General features: G+C 38.6%; 1 protein-coding gene across 1 annotated transcript in view; it reads left to right on the forward strand.

Annotated features, from left to right (window-relative positions):
• Nucleotides 1-603: 603 nt before the first annotated feature.
• LOC127436967 (regulator of nonsense transcripts 2-like) overlaps nucleotides 604-22,985 on the forward strand; it is a 31,998-nt gene continuing 9,616 nt past the window's right edge. The window contains exons 1-12 of the mRNA XM_051691512.1: nucleotides 604-674; nucleotides 13,851-14,222; nucleotides 14,360-15,139; nucleotides 15,375-15,535; nucleotides 15,660-15,836; nucleotides 17,116-17,253; nucleotides 18,530-18,633; nucleotides 20,106-20,191; nucleotides 20,495-20,603; nucleotides 20,680-20,793; nucleotides 20,910-21,026; nucleotides 22,396-22,581. Of these exons, the coding sequence (XP_051547472.1) occupies nucleotides 670-674; nucleotides 13,851-14,222; nucleotides 14,360-15,139; nucleotides 15,375-15,535; nucleotides 15,660-15,836; nucleotides 17,116-17,253; nucleotides 18,530-18,633; nucleotides 20,106-20,191; nucleotides 20,495-20,603; nucleotides 20,680-20,793; nucleotides 20,910-21,026; nucleotides 22,396-22,581 (2,349 nt within the window). The 5' untranslated portion in view covers nucleotides 604-669. The remainder of the gene's footprint in view (nucleotides 675-13,850; nucleotides 14,223-14,359; nucleotides 15,140-15,374; nucleotides 15,536-15,659; nucleotides 15,837-17,115; nucleotides 17,254-18,529; nucleotides 18,634-20,105; nucleotides 20,192-20,494; nucleotides 20,604-20,679; nucleotides 20,794-20,909; nucleotides 21,027-22,395; nucleotides 22,582-22,985) is intronic.

Genomic DNA, 22,985 nt, shown 5'->3' on the forward strand with positions numbered 1-22,985 from the left:
TATTATTTCACAGAGCCTCTGACCTCTTTTTAATGGTGGGAACCTGGCTTTTAGTTCAAAACAAGATAACATTTTAAATTCATTTATCATGAAAGATGACACAGAGTGTTTTCTTGCAACATCAGCACTCTCAGTAACCTCATATGCCCTCTCCTGGGTCACACAATGTCCAGGCTATTCTTTATTAATACTTTTCTATAGTTTAGTTCACTTTAATAAGAAAATCTACTTAGATAGATAATACTAAACAGATAGATAGACACAGACAGACAGACAGACAGATGGACAAAAATACTACACAGACAGACAGAGGATTGACAAAAATACTACACAGATAAATAGAAAGACAGACAAAATACTACAGACAGACATTAAATAGACAGATAGATAGATAGATAGATAGATGGATAAACAACGGTAAAACAAACACAAATGCCTTGTTAAGTTTATTATTGATTAATTTTCTTATAAATATGAGCTTTTGTATGACATATGGGACGATGTTAATCGCATGAATGAGTTTCATGTAATGTAAATGTGTCATGTGTTTTTGCTGTGAGTGAGTTTTTGATCAGGCGCTTCTTGGTCGCCACATTCAGGGGTCCTGACTGTGAAAACGCGTCAGGCGCGTCATTTACCGACTGTACTTATGAATATAAACACAAACGTATGAGGTAAGACAGACATGTTATTAACATACACAACTGTGTTTAGATCTGTGACAGATAACATCACTGTTCGTGTGAATTCCGTGTGTTTGTGGTTTCAATTTGTCTGTGTTTGACAAACGAGCGGCCTCACAGCAGCTAACGGCTAATGCTAATTCATAAACATTTAATCAAAACATTGATATACTTCCCTAAAATAACTGTTATAAATTAACTACACAGCCCAAACTGTCCTTAAAACGAGCTGACAGTTAAATTAATTAATCATCTAATGAATTTGATGGGATAATATTACTGCAGATGCTGCTTAAGTTCGAATGCTTTTTATTATTTGTTTATTTATTATTTATTTGGTCTGGATAAACATCTAAACTGCACAGATAACGACGAGTAACGATATACACATGTTTCTAGTCTACGTTTGGCGTGAAAGTGTGTATCTGTTAGGCTATTTGTGCGTGTGAAACCGGAAGTGCCAGTTCGAGTTCATTTGTTGTTGTTCTGCTGTTTGAGGCAGTGAGTTTATCTGCGCACTAATAATCTGATAAAAATGATTCATGCATCTGAATCAAAGAATCCACCTTGTGGCAGAGTTCAGTATTAACTAGTCAAACGCACCTGGGAACGACAGGCAGGTATGTTGAGGAGGGTTGGCACGAAACTCAACAGGAGAAGCACTGTGCCCACCTGACCTGGGCATGTTTGGAATAGCATCCATACGACTTTTACCATTTCTGCAGTAGGGCAGCATTATGGATGTGACATTGATATACTCATTACGAGTATATCAAGCAATGTTTATGTATAATCATAGACCCCTGCAGATAGAGTCCAGGCATCAGCAAAGTTTCAGTCTGGACAGGTTTTTTCCAGTTTAGATCGGGAAATGAGCTTGCGTTACGGATGTGAGTTTTTGGGAGTCCGCACACTTTGTAAAAACTCTGTGAATTCAATGTACAATCCAGGGTCTGGTTGCATAAAATCGCCATTAACTTAAGACTGTGTCTAACAATTAGTTTGACTAGCTAAAGATGCCATAAAAAGCCTGTTGCATAAAACAAGCGCACAGTTGTCTTTAGTAAGACTAATTTGCATTGCATTGTGGGAAAAGACACTTTTAAAAAATGGCCAACAGTGGACGCTCAATACAGTTTTTATTCGCTGAAAATATTTACTTATTAGAGGACTACAGTGCTTCAAAATTGATTCTAATGAACAAATTTAGTGATTTTAACACAAATAATAAAAAACACAACATTATTACCATCGCTGAAGTCAAAGTCTTCTTCAAACTCTCAACTGAAGCCCCCATTGGCTCAGCTGACAGGTATTTTCCATGGGGTGTGCTATCTTACATTTCGGTCTTAAATTAGACTGATCTAAGTTTTTATGCAACTGATTGAAAAAATGAAGACCAACATTTTAGGCAACTAACTAGTAAGACTAGTTGGCCCCAGAAATAATACTAGCCACAGAATGTAGAAGGGTTGGCACTGCCAAGAACATGTATTATTTATTTTTTATTCATTGTTGTTTTCACATAAATGGGGAAAAACTGGCGTTACAGACATGACATCTCTTCATTATGGACGTGACGGTTGTGAAAGCGGCGCTTACATCATGAGGATAAACTATCCAAACACTTTGAAGCCTGCAGACTTTGACCTCTGATACATTATATTGCATTATAATACCCATCAAGGCTGTGTGATGAATTAAAATAAGATTGAAATCACCATTTTTCCATGGTATGGTTGACATTTTCGTGGAATTGCCCAGTATGTGTACCCGGGTATGGCTCGGGACCCATCTTTATGATGGTAGCCCGTGAAAGGAACAGTGGCACACTCCTTCCCTCCGTAGTGCTAGGGTCATCTCCTTGGGCAAGAGAGAACAACCCTCAAGCCCCCCCTGCTAGGGTTACAGCAAAACATTTTTTCCATCACTCTGTAAAGACCTGGAGTAAATTTGATCCTTATTATCCCATTTCCATTATAAGAAATAAGGAAAAGGACAACTCGTTTGCTGTGAGTTGCGACCCGTGTCGGTGGAGGAAGAGATCCTGGTCCCTGATAAATGTGGTTTGCTGCGGCTTCCACTATTTCAACACGGTACTTTGGCTCCTAATTCACCTAGGTGGGATGTTGGAATGGCTCGATCCAATCAATCGGCTGGTCAAGACAAACCCTGGGAATTCTCTGTGATAGCTGAACATCATATATCTCTCAGATTCCCAGTAGGTGATGGCTAAGGGTCAATCAAGTAAATTGAGCAACTTGTTGCTCATTTTTCTTGAGTATATCATCCCTGTATCCCTGATGCATAATCTGCTGGAGATCCGCAGCACTGTGCATCCCTTACTTTTGGGCTCCAAGGTGGGTGGGGAGCAGAGATGACGAAACTAAAAACCCAAAACATGGCTACAAAACACACCTCAAAAAAATGTTTCTTGGACCTGGATACCGACAATACCTCAGAAAATAGACGTGCTCTTGTGCCGAATAATGATGACTGGCCAAAATTCATCATCATTGAAGCTGCTGCTCCAGATTCTCCAATCATCAAGCTTTCCCCTTTCGCTATACAAAAAGGTATTGCAGGAATAGCGGGAACAGTAAAGGAAGTGAAAAAACTACGATCTGGACAGATTCTTGTGGAATGCAGTAAAAAGGCCAATGCTGAAAATCTTCTACGTGCTAGCATGTTAGCTGGAGTTCAAATAAAGACATCTCCTCATCCAACTTTGAACTACAGTAAAGGAGTAATCCGAACTAGAGAGTTGGATGATGTGGATGAAGAAGAAATAACGCATGAGCTCAAGACCCAAGGAGTAATTAAAACTGGTATGTACATCCTCACCTTTAATAAACCGCTAATCCCAGATAAACTTCAAATTGGATACTTGGATACTCCAGTGGACTTATTTGTACCCAACCCTCTGCGGTGTTTCAACTGTCAAAAGTACGGCCATGGATCTAATGGCTGCAACAACAAACATACCTGTTGTAACTGTGGGGAGGTAGGCCACGACAAAGGAAGCTGTGAAAAACCATCAAAATGTTGTAATTGCTCAGGTGACCATTTAGCTGCATCAAAACAATGTCCCATGTGGATCAAAGAAAAAGAAATACAGAAGATCAGGTGTGCAAAGAGAATCAGTTACCTCGAAGCAAAGAAAATGGTGGATGTCGTCCCTGTTTTTACGCTGAATAAAACCTTCGCCTCTGCTGCTGTGAGAACAATAGACTGCCAGACAGATATCACCTAGATGCAAAAAGACAAACCCCAAACCGTTAACCATAGTAATATTCCCCCAAAGATGAAGAACACAGGAACCCAGAGCGAAACTCTTCTAAATGACGTTCACTCCAGTCAGAGCTCAATAACAGGATACCAAAAGGCAAATAAAAACAACGGTAAGGCAAGTTCTTCACAATCAAAAGTATCCCAAGACTAGGCCTCAAAGACAAAACAAACAAAAGATGTGGAAATGAAAGAGAATTAATACCATGGTAGAAGTCCATCCCCTAAAGGCAGAACCAAGAAAACTGTCCCTATTCTCCCTAATAGGTAATGGAAAATTTTATCATCCAATGGAACTGTAGTGGTATCAGGGCAAATTTTACGGAGCTGCAGCGTCTAACTGCAATTTTTAACCCTCTAGCCATATGACTTCAAGAAACACAATTACCACCAGACGGTACTCTCTCTTAAAAATTTTACAAGTTTTAACACTTTCGGTCCCAGTGACAAGCGGGCTTCTGGTGGTACAACCATTTTAATAAGAAAAGATGTGATCCATAGTCATATTAATAGCAACCTACAGGCAACAGCAGTACGCCTGACTTTGCAGAAAACCATTACAGTCATCTCTATCTACATTCCTCCAAATTTTAACTTGACACACATGGACCTAGATCACCTTATCGCTCAGCTCCCATCTCCTTTTTATTCTCATGGGAGATTTTAATAGTCATAACACTTTGTGGGGCAGTAATCACTGTAACACAAAAGGAAAGAAGATTGAAGATTTTATAGATAACCACACCTTATGTCTTTTAAATAATGGATTGAATACCTATTTACATCCAGGACATGGAACGTACTCTGCAATCGACCTAACAAAGTGTCAGCCTGAATTATTTTTAGACCTATCGTGGAAAGTTTGGCATGACCTCTTTGGAAGTGACCATTTCCCAATCATTGTAATCATCAAAGGCAGAGAGGAAGAAACAAATGTACCAAGATGGCAAATTAAAAAAGCAAATTGGTATCAATTTCAAACCCTCTGTCATGAGAAACTGACACAGTTTCCAGAAGACAGCCCAGATGCTATGCAGAATTTCACTGAAACGCTCATATCTATAGCTAATGATGCAGTCCCAAGAAATCTTTAAATATAAACATAGATGACTTCCATGGTTTGATGATACATGTAAGGAAGCTATAAAAGAGAGGAAAAAAACTGAAAGACTGTTCTTCAGACATCCATCAACTGAAAATCTTATCAAACTCAAGATGAGTAGAGCACGAGCAAGAAGAATTGTAAATGAAGTAAAAAAGGAAAGCTGGAGAAGATTCATTTCTAGCATGACAACAAGTACGCCATCATACAAAATATGGAACCTGATACGGAAAATGAAGGTAAAAAACAACGGTCCTCAAATACATCAAACAGCACACTCTTGACTTCAAAACAAGAAATTGCAAACATTCTAGCAAAAACTTTCGAAAACAATTCATCTATTGAGAACTGCCTTCCTGCTTTTCGAACTTTTCTTGCTCGGCAAGAAAAAGAAAAGATTAACTTCGGCTCCAGTAACACAGAGTCATACAACCAACCTTTTTATATGGAAGAACTACAGCAAGCCATTAAAAAATCCCACGACACAGCTGTTGGACCGGATAAAATCCACTATCAATTTTTAAAGAATCTACCCCACCTTTCCCTGAAAATGCTCCTTAGAATTTTTAACTCCATCTGGATATCAGGAAAAATCCCATCTGCCTGGCATGAAGCAGAAATAATACCCATTCCAAAGCCAGAGAAAGACCATAATGACCCCATAAACTACCGCCCAATAGCTTTAACCATTTGCTTATCCAAAACAATGGAGAGGATGGTCAGTGATCGCCTGGTCTGGATACTGGAATATAAACACCACATAAGTAATGCCCAATGTGGTTTCAGGAAAGGTCGAAGCACTACAGATCACCTTATTTGTCTTGAAAGCTATATTCGTGACGCCTTCACCAGAAAAGAACACATTGTAGCTGTCTTCTTTGATTTGGAGAAAGCCTATGACACGACATGGAAACATGGAATTTTAAAGGATCTGTACCAAATGAATTTTAGAGGCCGACTGCCAGTCTTCATCGAACAGACTTTTTAGAGTTAAAATAGCAAAAACCTTGTCTAACCTACATAAACAAGGACTTGGAGTACCTCGAAGTATCCTATCAGTAACCCTCTTCAGTATTAAAATAAATAGCATTGCAAAAGTCATTGGTTCTGATGTCCTCTGTAGTTTATATGTAGATGATATCCGCATTTGCTACAATAGCAAGTACATGAATACTATCGAGCGAAAAATCCAATTGAAGATAAACAAAATGCACTTCTGGTCAACACAGAACGGTTTCAAGTTCTCACAAACAAAAACCATCTGTATGCATTTCTGTCAGCATCGTTTGCTACACAATGAACCAAAGCTTTTGGTAGTCCCCATTAAACTTGTTAAAGAGAACAGGTTTCTTGGTATCACCTTTGACAACAAACTGTCTTTTATTCCTCACGTTAAATCACTAAAAAAAGAAATGTTTTATAGCTATGAATGTTTTAAAGGTTTTATCCAAAACCAAATGGGGAGCAGACAGCTCAACTCTCATGAACTTGTACAGAACCATGGTACGCTCAAAGCTGGACTACGGAAGTATCATTTATGGATCAGCTAGGAAGTCATACATATGACTTGTGGACACTGTACACCACCAAGGTATACGACTAGCTTTGGGAGCCTACAGAACGTCACCAATCCAAAGTCTCTATGCGGAAGCCAATGAACCTTCCTTGGAAATCAGACGCCTAAAGTTGGCCTTACAATACGCAACCAAACTTAAAACAAATAAAGAAAACCCAGCCTACTCTGCAGTTTTCCCACTTCAGCATTCAACAATATATGAAAAAAAAAACAAGTTTCATTCGTCCATTTGGCCTACGTATAAAAACCCATCTGGAGAATCTGAAAGTGGATCTAAACGGTGTGGAGCAGACACATTTCTGCAAAATTCTTCCATGGGATCTCAAAAAGCCTAAAATCCATCTGGATTTAACAAGGAACCAAAAATCCAAAACGCATCCGAGTGATTTCCATCAACAATTTCTGGACATAAGAGCAGTATACCCACAACATATCCCAATATACACAGATGGATCTAAATCTGGAAATAAAGTGGCAGCAGCTTTTGCAACAAACCAACTGTGTCAGGGTATCCGCATCTCTGACCAAAGTTTAGTTTTCACTGCAGAGGCAAACGCTCTACTACTCTCACTGAAGTTTATTGAGACTGCTCCACAAAAACCTTTTTTAATAATAACTGATTCAAAATCATGTCTTGAAGCATTGGAAGCTACTAAAACTGATCACCTAACAATCGTGAAGATTTTAATCAAACTGTCATCTATTGAAGCAAAGAGTTTTAATATTATTTTCTGCCGGTACCTGGACACTGAGGAATCTCCGGTAATGAACAAGCAGACAGAGCTGCCAGAGAAGCACTTTCTACTGAACCAGGAAAATGCCCTATACCTTCCACAGATCTGAAACCAACTCTGAATGTATATATCAAAAACAAATGGCAGTCGGAGAGGGATCAATGTTTAAACAACAAATTCCAGGAAATAAATCTTGTTGTTGGAACAAGATATGTGTTCCCTTTTAATAATCGCTGGGATCAAGTCATTTATACACGATGCCGGATAGGACATACAAGACTCGCACACCAGTTTTTACTATCAGGAGAAAATTGACCAAAGTGCACATCTTGTCAGAACCCACTATCCTTTAAACATATTTTACTGGACTGTCATACCTCTACACATCAGAGGAACCTGTATTATTCAGTTGATACTTTTGAAACGGTTTTTAATCAAGTGAATCCAAATTTAGTTTGAAGGTTTTTAGGAAAAATTAATCTTAAACACTTTATTTAACTCTATTTTTAAATAACTAAACCTGGCTCCCGCCATGAATATAGCCATAGAAGCTGGCATGGCATAAAAAATGAAAGGAACAAACAAACCAGTATGTGTACTGTATGCAGATGTTTGTAAATGCTATTCACCATCATTTGGCTTTTGAAAAATCTGATTTTGAGAACTCAAGTCTGTTTAGTTTTTTGTAGTATGAACAGCAAAAATATAAAACCATGAAGTCAGATTTTGTTTCAAGCCCAATCTAAACAATTGTAATACTTATACACATGCTTGCTGCTTCACATACCATTTTTATTTATTTATTTGACCAAATTGATGCCAGTATGCAGTATATAAAGCACCACTGTTGAAGCCATCAAAGCACTACTTGTTAAATGTTGGACTTCAAATCCTCTGCTGTGGGTAATGTTCCTGTTACTATGTGTAACCCACAGGTTTATTTGTGAGGTCTTCTGGAGAGTATTTGTCAGGAGTCATTCTGCAGATTCTGGCACTGCTTTAATAAATAGCTGAGCAGTATAAAGGCTCATTATACTGTTGAATGGTTGTAATCCAACAGCTGTGAACTTCTGAATGCGAAGCGAGGATCGTCCTGTGTCATGAGTTCTGGTTTCATTGAAGCGTGTCATACTGAGTCCAGGAGACGCATTAAAGCGCGTCATTCAGCATCTGGGATGTGCGTACTCAGTTTTGTGCCACTTTTTATTGGAGCTTTACATGTTTCTTTTCTTACTTTAATAATTTTGTGGGATAAGAGGTTATAGTTATTTATCCTGTTTAATTGTTGGATATCTGTTAGTTACCATGTTAAATGGCTGTGCTTAGTATCCATATATCCCTATGAAACACGTCTGATTGGGTTATATGGACATAATGCAGCCTTTATACATGGCTTCCTTAACACTGACTCAGAGGCGTCATGCCCATTCAGAGTGAGGGGTCACTGTGCCCCCTCAGATTTTTGAGCCAAGAGGAATGTTTATGGTTTATTTGAACTTCCAGAAACGTATTTGTACGGTTCCTTCGATAATTAAATGATTATTGCATGTGCAAACAAATGCTTGTGACAGAAACTTTATTCACATGTTTAAATTATGTATATTAAAATCCAATCAAGTCACATATGTTCCGCTATACGCGGTTGGGTGGCACAATTTATCGTATTTTAATCATGATCATGATTTCTGCCTCTCACGGTTAAATTATTATTATTATTATTATTATTTAATTTTTTTCTCCCCTTTTTTCCCCAATTTGGAATGCCCAATTCCCAATGCGCTCAAAGTCCTCATGGTGGCGTAGTGGCTTGCCTCGGTCTGGGTGGCGGAGCGCATTACCGCGGAGACGTAGCGCATGTGGAGGCTTCACGCTATTCTCCGCGGCATCCACGCACAACTCACCATTCGCCCCATCGAAAGCGAGAACCACATTATTGCTTAGGAAGCCTTACTGGAGTCACTGAGCACACCCTGGATTTGAACTTGCGACTTCAGGTGTGGTAGTTAGCGTCTTTACAGTTACTTAAGCATAATCGTCTGTGATATTAGTGAGCTAGCAAATAGAAGGTGTCAGCCAGGAAAAGTTGCCAGTTGTTGTTCATTTTCATTATAGGCTGTGTCTGCGAATGATAGACCAAATCACAAGCTCTTTCCTAGTCTGCTTTTACCTCATCTGACCATTCACGCTTTCTTCAGAAGTTTGCTAATGACCAATCACTGTTTCTCTTTGGAGCACGTGCTGAAATACAGAACCGCACCACAGATGTTTACAAGTCTCATATGTGCGGTGCACGAGGATAATGATACGATGTTCTGTGCTCGATGCACATGAAATTAATTCCATCTCGTGCTTTGAAATGTGTTTTATTAAGAACAGCTGTGCTCTGAGTTCGGTTCGTGCACGTCTCTAACGTGGTAACCGGGTTATTTTAAAGCGCTATGCATTTACCTCAGATGCACATTTGTCTAATTCCAAATATATCTGGCCATAACGAGTGTAACAAATCTAAAGTAACCCCATGACACTGGGGTTGTGTGGAGCGAGGAAGAGACAATAGCATTTCTCCATGTATGGAAGGAGCACAAAACGCCACTGTCACCTCTGCTGGTAACACACCGAAACAACACTGTCTTCATTAAAAATAAAAGGCTTGATAAAATTATTAGGCTTCCTTCAAAATAGACGCTTGAGACTGTATAGCGGTTCTGCGCGCTCAATTATTACAGAAATATATTACTATTAGCCTAATAATAATAATAATAATAATAATAATAATGTTAATAATAATAATAATTTGGGGGGCCTGGGTAGCTCAGTGGTAAATTACGCTGGCTACCACCCCAGGAGTTCGTTAGCTCGCTAGTTCGAACCCCAGAGCGTGCTGAGTGACTCCAGCCAGGTCTCCTAAGCAACCAAATTGGCCTGGTTGCTAGGGAGGGTAGAGTCACATGGGGTAACCTCCTCGTGGTCGCTATAATGTGGTTCGTTCTCGGTGGGGCGCGTGGTGAGTTGAGCGCGGATGCCGCTGTGGATGGCGTGAAGCCTCCACATGCGCTATGTCTCCGTGGCAACGCGCTCATCAAGCCACGTGATAAGATGCGCGGGTTGACGGTCTCGGACGCGGAGGCAACTGAGATTCGTCCTCCGCCACCCGGATTGAGGCGAGTCACTACGCCACCACGAGGACTTGGAGCGCATTGGGAATTGGGCATTCCAAATTGGGAGAAAAAGGAAAATAATAATAATAATAATAATAATAATTTAAAAAAATTGCTCTTAAAAGAGGATGCAAGTGTAAACACCCAAGTAACTGTTTCTATTAACAGTAAAGAATGGGCAAAACATGCCTTAATTTCAATCAAAAGGAATCATTCACTAGTTTGCATGTAACATGTTTACATTACTGTTTAATGTAATTTTATATTTTTTGTTCTTTTAGAATCAAGATCTAAGCAATGGCAACAGTATTTATTTATTTATTTATTTTGTTCAAATTGTACAGTGCTGTAATAAAAAAAAAAAAACGTTTTCAAATAACAGAATAATCGTGATTAATAATCGTAATTAAAATTTTGAGGAAAATAATCGTGATTTTCATTTTCACCATTATCGTGCAGCCCTAATACGTGGCGTCCAGTGCTGCTTCGGAGATCACGTTCACGAGAAAGGTTGAGCACCACTGGAAAGCCCGGTGTTATGGTAACAACAAACAAATTGATCAACTTCAGTGCAGATAATGTTTGCCAACTATGTCAGATGTCTGTTGAACAGTCAGTCAGTCTAATATAGATTATGTCTATGTTTTTGTTTGATTGGTCGCTGTTCATTTACTTTGGTGCTGAAATGCATTTGACAGGTTTTGTGGCATTTTTACACTCTCTGTTTAAAGAATGCAGTGGCTTATCTTATTTCAGTGTTAATCCTCTCCTTTTCAGTCATGATAAAAACTTTAAGTAATAAAAGGTGGTTTTACATGGTTCCTCGGTAGCAGCGTGTTCCGAATTTTTAATGTGAGAGAGGTGCCGCGGGCAGTTGAACGGATCGAAGCAGCAGCGCTTGTGTCAGCCACTTTGTTTCATGACTGCTTACGGCACATAATGTGCAAGATAAAAATATTTAATCTTTTCACAGTTGAATTGGGGTTTCAGTGGCTGACCTGGGTGTCCCCTCAAACAAAATATGTGCATGACGCCCCTGCACTGAATAGTCGACTAGCTCAGACAATGCACCGACTGGTCGATTGGTAGTTGGTTTTAAAACCAGAAATGCATTAAAATTTGCCAAAATGTTGGTTTTGCACATCCCCACCTTTTACCTGGAAGTTCTGAATTATGTAGTGAAACAATTGACCCTAATTCATGTATGTATTATTCAGGTCTTAGTAAAGATGATAGTAAATAAAGAGTTCACAGCATCAAAGTGAGTGTGTTATGAGTTCTGTTCACTTATAGTGCATTAATGTTATCAGGTGTAAATCACTATAAAATGAGGTTTTTCTCTTTTTATGTGATCGTGATGATCGTTTGCCTCAATTCTGATTCACAGTCTCCACAGTTTCCAAACAGGTTACTGTGTAATTTAACAATTTCTTATACAAAAAACATCATATAAATATGCTTTACAATGTCACACTTCATTCCAGGTCTCATAATAATATTGTCAGTTCCGTTTATGAGAATATTTGGCCAAAAAATTCATTCATTCCTATGGGAGGTTCTGCAGAGCTTGTCAGAGCGAGTGACTGTAACCAAAGGGGGTGGAGCTTAGCGAAGTTGTCATTTCAGAAACGACTGTTCTTCTATAGGCATTTCTTTCTGAGTAAAAGGAGTTAACACAGCTAAATGTATTAAAACATCAAATCCCAATAGTTACAGAATCGCAATACATATCGGCAAGTAAATATCGTTGGAATATCGAATCGGGAGATCTGTAACAATTTTCAGCCCTAGTATACCGTTTATACAGTGCTGTTAGCAGTACGCTAGGATTCTATTTGTAACATAGTTTCTGTTTGTTTATAATTATTAAAAATATATAGTAGAACATGAGTCAGTAACAAATAAGGTTGTCTGAGGTGATAAAACTGAGAAATCTTTTCAAAATCTTAATGTAGTTTAAAATACATGTCAAGTTTGTGGAAATGTAATATTTGTGTCCATACATTTTTGAAAAACTTTATAAAAAAGTATGCTATAATAATTATTGTCAAGTGGTGTAACCATCAAGTCAAAGGTATTAAAGGAATATTCCGGGTTCAATAGACGTTAAGCTCAGTCGAGAGCTTTTGTGGCATATTGATTGTTCCAGTCGAGGCACTTACAATGGAAGTTAATGGGGGCCGATTTTTGAATGTTAAAATACTCACTGTTTCAAAAGTATAGCAACAAGATGTAAGCAATATGTGTGTTAACATGATTTTAGTGTGATAAAATCACTTACTAACCTTTTCTGTGTGACGTTTTAGCCAATTTTACAACTTCATTGACATGATGTAATGTCAACAAACCCAAAAACAATTGTACAAATGACAATTTAAACAATTTTACAGCTCGAATAATACATGAGTTTTAACAGAATTAATGTGAGTGCTTTTATATAATTATAAGCTTCACATTTCTGCCTTTAAACCTCCAAAAATTGGCTCCATTGCCTCCATTTTTGCTTATTTATTTTATTTTATTTTTTTTAAAGAAAAGGAGGGACGAGTTGAAACACATTTTTGTGCTAATCAACATTATGCCACAAATGCTGTCAATTAAGCTTCACTTGTATTGAACCCGGAATATTCCTTCAGAATACTTTCCTTGCACATTCAGTTCACTACAGTACTTCATCAGTAATTTCAAAATAGTTTTCAAACACATTTTTCAAGGTTAAAAATATTTTTTCCAAATATCATGAAATTTGGGGTCACAAATATCAAGAGGTTTTTTTTTACCTGAACAAAATTTGCTTTTAAATAAATGTCAAAATATCTGGGTTTTTTTAATTTATTTATTTATTTATTTTATATATATACTTCACATATAGTCATGAGGGTTTTATGCTGCTGCTTTTTTTTTGGTCACATGACAACATAATGGCTACCTGCATGTTTGTTACACCACGTGAATTTGATTTATTGTATAAACGTTTTTTCAAATATTAAAAATAGTTTTAAATAATAACAATAAAAGATGATTACAAACTACTTATGCCGACATTTTTCAACAAATTTCTCCTTTCAATAATACCTTTTTTAATTTGTTTATCTTTTACAGATGGTTACACCACTTTGGCATTTTTTTATTTTAAGCCCCAGAAAAGATATCAAGATAACTTTAAACTCAAATATTTAAAGCATGTTCATCATAGTAGAGGTAATTGCTTGTATAGATTAACATATTTTTTTAAAAACTGCACAGATCCAGACCAAATAAAATGAGCGTCATGTCACTGACCCAAATTGTGATGATTTTGTTTTGTAGTAGCAGTATGCCTGCTGAACGCAAGAAGCCAGTCAACTTGGAGGAGAGAGAGACGGGCTCCTCCAGCAACAAGGACAAAGACAGAGATGCAGACAGACAGGCCACCTCCTCACGGGAGAAGGGCAAAGACGAGACCAAAATGAGCGGAAAGAAAGACGGAGGCAAGACGGCAGAGGAGAAGAAGAGACGAGCGGAGGAGGAGAAGAGAAGGAAGGACGAGAAGGACAGAAAGAAGAAAGAGGAGGAGAAACAGAAAGCGGAGGAGGAGCAGAAGATGATAGAGGAGGAGAGGAGACAGCAGGAGGAGCTGGAGAAGAAGCTGCTGGAGGAAGAAGCCAAACGACAGAAGGAAGAGGAGGCTGCTCAGCTGAAGTAAGAGTGTAGATGATGTATAGAAAATTGGATTCTAAACAACATTGTAATTCTTGCATTATTATTATTACAGCAGACTTTAGAGTTTGTGTAGATTTGGGCTTTATACTTAGTTTTTCCTATGTGTGTGTGGTCAGGGAGAAGGAGGAGGCAGAGCAGCTTCATCAGGAGGCATGGGAGCGACATCATGGCAGAAAGGAGCTGCGTGTGAAGAACCAGCACGCACAGGAGACTCGTCCAGAGGAGGCGTTCTTCAGCCGCCTGGACTCCAGTTTGAAGAAGAACACGGCGTTCGTCAAGAAGCTTCGCACGCTCACGGAACAGCAGCGCAGCTCGCTGTCGCAAGATTTCGACTCGCTCAACCTGAGCAAGTACATTGGCGAGGCCGTGAGCTCCATGGTGGAGGCCAAGCTGAAGCTGTCTGACGTGGGCTGCGCCGTGCATCTCTGCTCACTCTTCCACCAGCGCTATGCCGAATTCGCACCATTGCTGCTCGCCGCCTGGAAGAGACACTTTGAGGCCCGGAAAGAGGAGAAGGCGCCCAACGTGAGCAAGCTGCGGACCGACCTGCGATTCATCGCCGAGCTCACCATTGTGGGGCTTTTCACGGATAAAGAGGGGCTCTCGGTTATCTACGAGCAGTTGAAGAACATCATCAGTGCCGATCGTGAGACGCACACTCATGTGTCGGTCATCATCAGCTTCTGCAAGCACTGCGGAGACGACATCGCCGGTCTGGTGCCGAGGAAGGTGAAGAATGCTGTGGAGAAGTTTGGACTGTCGTTTCCTCCCAGTCAGATCATTAACTCAGAAAAACAGCAGCCGTTCCAGAACATTCTGAGAGAATACTTCACCTCACTCACTAAACACCTCAAAAAAGACCACAGAGAGCTACAGAACATAGAGAGACAGAACAGGTCAGTTATCATTTTACTAACGACCTACTGTTGTTTTTTTTGTTCGTTTTTTATCTCCAATGTTCGTCAAGACAATATTTGAATGTTGGCTTGACAAGGCGCTATCTGAAAGTTTTAAACAGCTTAAAACGTCTTGAAGTTTCAAGGTTAGATGTGTAGCTTGAAAACTCTTGGAGGAGTTACAGATTATAAATGACATACTCAAAACTGCTAAAATGGCTCTGTCTGTCTGTAGACGTATTCTGCACTCTAAAGGCGAGCTCAGTGAAGACAGACATAAGCAGTATGAAGAGTTCGCCACCTCCTATCAGAAGCTGCTAGCAAACAGTCAAACTCTGGCTGATCTGCTGGAAGAGAACATGCCTGAACTCCCTCAGGACAAAACCGTACAGGAAGGTGGGACAACCAACACTCTCTACCTCTCTCTCTCGTTGACACTTTGTCTCTCTTATAATACAGATACAGTACATTGAATGATGTGTTTAAGTTGCACCTGGTTTCTGTTTGTTTTATGTGTCAGAACACGGTCCAGGCATCGACATCTTCACTCCAGGGAAACCGGGAGAGTATGATCTTGATGGAGGAATCTGGGAGGATGAAGATGCCCGTAACTTCTATGAGAATCTGGTGGATCTGAAGGCGTTTGTTCCTGCGATCCTCTTCAAAGACATTGAGAAGAGCTGCCAGAACAACAAAGGTACTGATCTTTTGTGCATCAGTGTTGGGGAAAGTACTTAAAAATGTAGCTTGCCATGTTTCTGCAATTTAAAGTACATTTATATTCACTCATTTGCCACTTTTATCCAAAGCAACTTAAAGTATGTGTGTTGTCTTCAAACCCATGATCTTGACGTTGCTAGTGCCATAGTTACACTAAAGTTGTACACTACATTTCACTAACAAAAATAACGAATTGCATTGAAGCTTCTAAGGAAGGCCATATAAATTAATTCGATAGCTATCAAATTACACAATTTATATTGTAATAATGAGAGAAATGTGTACTGTATATGGCATAAGCACAAAAAGGATAGCAAATAGTGTGAAAGCAAAAGTTGTGAAAATTAAGTTCTTGTGATTGACAGCCCTAAAATAAACATTTATTTGAATTATTATTATTATTAATGAATATTTAATTAATTTGAATTAATTACATGATGTGCTGATTAATTCATCAAATTAATCACAATTAATCATATATCAATATTTACTGAGAAAGGCACCCAAATAAATATAATTTAGTATATAATTTAATTATAAATATTGTAATTCAGATCATTCAAAAACGTTACATCATATAGATATATTGTAGCAACAGACAAGCATTTAGACAATACAAAAAGTGGCTTTAAAGTCAAAATGTTGTTTGTTTTATTTCCATGTCACAGAACATAATCATATTATTTGCCTAATGCAGTCTGCACTATTTTTAATTGTTGGTCTATGTACTAATGCATCAGCTTTTGGAGCGTCTCACTTTGATTGTGTCGCCTTTCACTATTCTTAAGCGCTGTGTTTTAATAACTCTGTCAAGTTAAATGTTGTTTTAAATGTTGAAAAATATTTTAAACGTTGAGTGCCTGTGGAAGGCTGTGCTGCTTGCACTCGTTTGGTTTGTCGAGGCACGATGCCTGTACAGCTGGAGTCGCGCTGACTGCCCCCTGCTGCAACATCAAGGTGGTGCATCAAGCTTTAATTGGTCCGATGTAGGAACTGTAGGAACATTCCTTATTACGGAATTTATGTACGGATCAGAGGCATTATTAATTGCGTTAATAAAAAAAAAACCACATTATTTTTATATAATTATTTGCACTAAATGAACGCATTAAATCGACAACCCTAGTTTATTTGCCACAGAAATACATAAAAGATCATGTAAAATGCCACACATTGACTGTTGACATGACTCCAATGAGTGTTAAAAATTTAATTACTTGTAGTTCCTCCCCAACTCTGGTGTGGTGTGTTTTCAGAGGGCCGTGAGGTCAACAGTACAGAGGAGTTGGAGATGGAGCTGGAAGCTCTGGACATCACTGATGAACCGCTCGATCTGGACCCAACTGATGAAGCTGAGAGTGAAGAACTGGCCAAGAAATTACTGGATGAGCAAGGTACAGACAACACCGACTGACTAAAATACACTCAGTGTTAGGAATGCATGATCCGATACCTGGATCAGTATCGCCTCTGATACTGAAGCTTTAAGACGGATCGTGTATCGGTCCGACAAGCCCAATCCAAATCCGATACTGTGTGTCAGTCATGTTCGTTACTGTCAAGCTCCAAAAATGACATAAAAGAACCATAATAACACCATTAAAGCAGTTCATATGACTCGTGCATTTTATTCCGATACTGAGATTTCCGATATCAGAATCGGATCAGAAGAGAAAAAGTGGTATCGGTGCATCCCTACTCGGTATGTTTACATGCGCAGTTATAGCTACAGTCTTCATCTCTCTGTCCAAGTATACGTAACGCAATTGTAAACGAATATTTGAGGTTGCTGGTCATCTTTGAACAATTCTGCCGTTATAGACGTGACATTGGCTGTCTAAACATGAAAACTAACTGCTCATAGAAAGTACTTAATGCTTTTGCTTGTATAATTATAAACCCCCGTAGATAGAGTCCAGACATCAGAAAACGTTCATTCTAGACAGTCAAGTTTTTTGCATTACGGATGTGACAAAAATATACATGGAAAAAGGAAATAACATCCAAAACCTGCTGACATTCACCTCTGAGACATTGTAATGATATCTATTATGGCTTAATTCATTGAATTAAGATTGAAATCACGATATGGCCTTGCTTGATTACTAAACCGCAAAAGGCTGTGTTTTCATTTTTAAGTCAATATTTAATAAATGTTTGTCATATTACAATTTAAATGGGCAAAGTTTGTCAAAACGATTGCTTCCCAAATGGCTTTAAATGCAGTAAGCATCTGTCACAGATCTATCTGAATCGTCATGTAAAAGAACAAGTGGTGGATGTTTATGATTCTCCCATTGAAATCCATATTGTTACGAAGTGCAAGCATCTAATTTAACTGTCACATATCTACCACATTATTATAGGCATTTAATGTAAAGAAGGGAGACCATTTTTTCAGTATACTGAACGTGCACAATGCAGACTCCAGTTATGGTCCCATTAATGTACATACTGAGGGAAGCTACAATCGAAGGTCTGTTATTCCGACTTTATATATCTGGTACTTCTGATCAAAGTGTTTACATGACAAATTATTTTAGTGTTCAAAGTGGAAACGGGTGACAGTGAGTGCAGGGGTGAGAGAAGGAATAGTTCTAGAGTTTATGTGGATCCACCACTGTAAGTTTAAATGTTTACATCATTTATTTAATATTTGTGTATTTGTAGAACAAGAGGATGAGGAGGCGAGCACCGGCTCTCATCTCAAACTCATCGTCGATGCTTTTATCCAACAGCTGCCAAACTGTATCAACAGAGACCTGATTGACAAGGTAAACACACACACACACGACTTGCTTGCATTAATGTAACTAATTGAAGATATATGTAAGGGCTGAACGATTAATCAAATTAATATTGAAATTGCAATGTGACCTAGTCTAGAGCAATTATCAAACCGCAAGGGCTGCTATTGAAAGAAATAAATAAATAGTTCAGAATGCACTTGACTGCAATGCTGCGCTTATATGCGCAGATCTGTTCTGTAGTGTGCAGTTCTTTCTAAATTGTATTTTTGCCGATAACTGATAGTTCCAAAAAGCAACTATCGGCACCGATTAATCGGTAAAACCGATACATCGGTCTACCTCTAGTCAGTGTATTACGCATACTCTGAGCACACGTGAGGCTCCTGATCATACAGTGTTTCAGTGTTTTCAGAGCAGTTCTGTGCTCAATGCACTCTCCAGAGTTACAGATGTGCTCTGAGTTAGGTTCGGTGTGCTGCCATTATATTTAAAGCACTCTAGATTCACTAATTGCACATCTGCGTAATTTTGCTTATTTTTGGCCGCTACAAGTTACTATACAAATCTAAAATAACCCCATGACACTGGGAGATGAGAGCATTTCACTGCATTTACAAGCTGTTGTCAACTCATCTACAAATGAAACTGTTCCATCAGTTTTCCGCCAAAATAAAGGCATGAAAGTTGAACCGGACTGCATAGCAGTGCCACATGCAAGTTAAGAAGTTATTACAAAAGCACATTGCTGTTTTATAGTAACAACAATAATACATTATTATTATACAATAATAATACACTCACCGACCTCTTTATAAGGTACACCTGTACACTTGTTTATGCGTTTATCTAATCAGCCAATCAATTCGCAGCAGTGCAGTGCATAAAATCATGCAGATACGGGTCAGGAACGTCAGTTAATGTTCACATCAACCATCAGAATGGGGAAAATATGTGATCTCAATTGTTTAAACCGTGACATGATTCTGATGGTTGATGTGAACATTAACTGAAGCTCCTGACCCGTATATGCATGATTTTATGCACTGCACTACTGCCACACGATTGGTTGATTGTATAATTGCATGAATAAGTAGGTGTACATAATAAAGTGGTCAGTGAGTGTATATTTCTGTAACAATTTCTTAATAACAAATAATTTTTCTATTACAATAATATAATATTCAAGTTGACTGGGTTCCAAAACAAATTATGAAAAGTGGGCTGAGACCCAAAGTAGACGCAAAAGGTACACAGACAGGGTACAATGTGAATGCGATGAAGATTGTTTTATCCTCTTTGTGTTTCACTGCTTTATTAATTTATTTAGTTTGATTCTTTTTAAGAGGACTCTTTTGAACAGTATTTCAAATTTTGGGTAAAAGGATTCACTAATAGGATTTTTATGTTTATCATATTGTAGATAAAATCGTATTTAAAAAAAATTATAATTGCAATTCGATTTTTTTGTATGCAACCATGTTTCTGTGTGTTTTCAGGCTGCTATGGACTTCTGTATGAATATGAACACAAAGTCTAATCGCAGGAAGTTGGTTCGAGCTCTCTTCACGGTGCCCAGACAGAGGTGCGTGTTCTAGCTGCACACACACGTGTACAGCAGTCTGGTGTGTGTTTCTGCAACTCAACTGGTAGATCATGACACTAGCAACGCCACATTCAAGGCTTTGACTCCCAGGGAAAATGCATACTAATATAATTACCAAAATCAACTCTATACTGTGGACACTAGGTGGTGCTGTAGTGCTTGTTTTGAAGTCTGTCACTTACAATATTATTGTGTTCATTCAGATTAGATGTGGAAGTGTGGGGTTAATGCTTGTGTGTGTGTGTGTGTGTGTGTGTGTGTGTGTGTGTGTGTGTGTGTCAGGTTGGATCTGTTGCCATTCTACGCTCGTCTGGTGGCGACTCTGCATCCATGTATGTCCGACATGGCTGAAGATCTCTGCTCAATGCTCAAAGGAGATTTCAGATTTCACGTGAGTGTCTTTCACGCAAACACACACAAGTGTTACACAGAAATAACAAAACAAACTGAGTCTATGTGTGTCACAGATCAGAAAGAAAGACCAAATCAACATTGAGACAAAGAATAAGACGGTGAGGTTTATCGGGGAGTTGGCCAAGTTCAAGATGTTCTCCAAAACCGACACGCTGCACTGCCTCAAGGTGAAGAGAGACACTCTGCTGACACTAACGGTGTGTACGGCCCTGTATATTCCAGCATCCTTAACACTGTGTGTGTGTGTGTGTGTGTGTGTGTGTGTGTGTGTGTGTGTGTGTAGATGCTGCTGTCTGATTTCTCTCATCATCATATTGAGATGGCGTGCACACTGCTGGAGACGTGTGGACGATTCCTGTTCCGCTCACCTGACTCACACCTGCGCACCAGCGTCTTACTGGTTTGTCCACTGTTTATACATTCATATTCATACATTGATTGTTTATATATATACACTGGCGGCCAAAAGTTTAGAATAATGTACAGATTTTGCTGTTTCGGAAGGAAATTGGTACTTTAATTCACCAAAGTGGCATTCAACTGATCACAAATTATAGTCAGGACATTACTGATGTAAACAACAGCACCATCACTATTTGAAAAAAGTCATTTTTGATCAAATCTAGACAGCAGCCATCACTCCAACACCTTCTCCTTGAGTAATCATGCTAAATTGATCATTTGGTACTAGAAAATCACTTGCCATTATATCAAACACAGCTGAAAGATATTTGGTTCATTAAACGAAGCTTAACATTGTCTTTGTGTTTGTTTTTGAGTTGCCACAGTATGCAATAGACTGGCATGTCTTAAGGTCAATATTAGGTCAAAAATGGCAAAAAAAGAAACATCTCTCTCTAGATACTCATCAGTCAACCATTGTTTTGAGGAATGAAGGCTATACAATGCTTGAAATTGCCAAAAAACTGAAGATTTCATTCAAAGGTGTACACTACAGTCTTCAAAGACAAAGGACAACTGGCTCTAACAAGGACAGAAAGAGATGTGGAAGACCAGATGTACAACTAAACAAGAGGATAAGTACATCAGAGTCTCTAGATTGAGAAATAGACGCCTCACATGTCCTCAGCTGACAGCTTCATTGAATTCTACCCGCTCAACACCAGTTTCATGTACAACAGTAAAGAGAAGACTCAGGGGTGCAGGCCTTATGGGAAGAATTGCAAAGAAAAAGCCACTTTTGAAACAGAAAAACTAAAAGAAAAGGTTAGAGTGGTCAAAGAAACACAGACATTGGACAACAGATCATTGGAAAAGAGTGTTCTGGATCTTAACCCCATTGAGCTTTTGTGGGATCAGTTAGACTGTAAGGTGCGTGAGAAGTGCCCGACAAGACAGCCACATCTATGATAAGTGCTACAGGAAGTGTGGGGTGAAATGTCATCTGAGTATCTGGACAAACTGACAGCTAGAATGCCAAGGATCTGCAAAGCTGTCATTGCTGCACGTGGAGGATTTTGTGATGAGAACTCTTTGAAGTAGTTTAAAAATTCAAATTGTAATAGTGATTTTTCATGTTATTAATGTGCTGACTATACATTGTGAACGGTTGAATGCCACTTTGCTGAATTAAAGTACCAATTTCTTTCCATAAGAGCAAAATCTGTACATTATCCCAAACTTTTGGCCGCCAGTGTTTAAATCTTTTTACTACTTATAGATGGAGTAATATACACTACCAGTCAAACATTTGGACACGCTTCAGCCTGTTCACAGTGACAGTGTTGTGTGTGTGTTTGTGTCTTCAGGAGCAAATGATGCGTAAGAAACAGGCTCAACATCTGGATGTGCGTTACGTGACGATGGTGGAGAACGCTTATTACTACTGTAACCCTCCACCGATGGAGAAGACTGTTCGAAGGAAGAGACCTCCACTGCAGGAGTACATCCGCAAACTCCTCTACAAAGACCTGTCAAAGGTCACTACTGAGAAAGTAAGTCAAACACTTTATTCATTATTCCATTATTATTATTATTATTATTATTATTATTATTATGTATGCACCGTTAATTTATTTCCTTCGCTGTACAATCATATGTGTGTGTGTATGTATGTGTATATATATATATATATATATATATATATATTATTTTTAAATAGCTATATATTTTTTATTTATGCACCAGTAATTTTTTTCCTTCGATTTACAAACATAACACAACTGACCATGTTGGTCTTTTTTTATTATTAATTTAAAATAAATATACACTACCGCTCAAAAGTTTTGAAACACTCCTCCTTAATTATAATTTTTTTCACATTTTAGAATAATGTGAAAAATTACTTTTACAGCATACAGTCACACACATTAATGATGCTCATAAGATCATCTGTCAG

Source organism: Myxocyprinus asiaticus, chromosome 47 (assembly GCF_019703515.2).
Source record: "Myxocyprinus asiaticus isolate MX2 ecotype Aquarium Trade chromosome 47, UBuf_Myxa_2, whole genome shotgun sequence".
Classification (NCBI taxonomy): Eukaryota; Metazoa; Chordata; class Actinopteri; order Cypriniformes; family Catostomidae; genus Myxocyprinus; species Myxocyprinus asiaticus.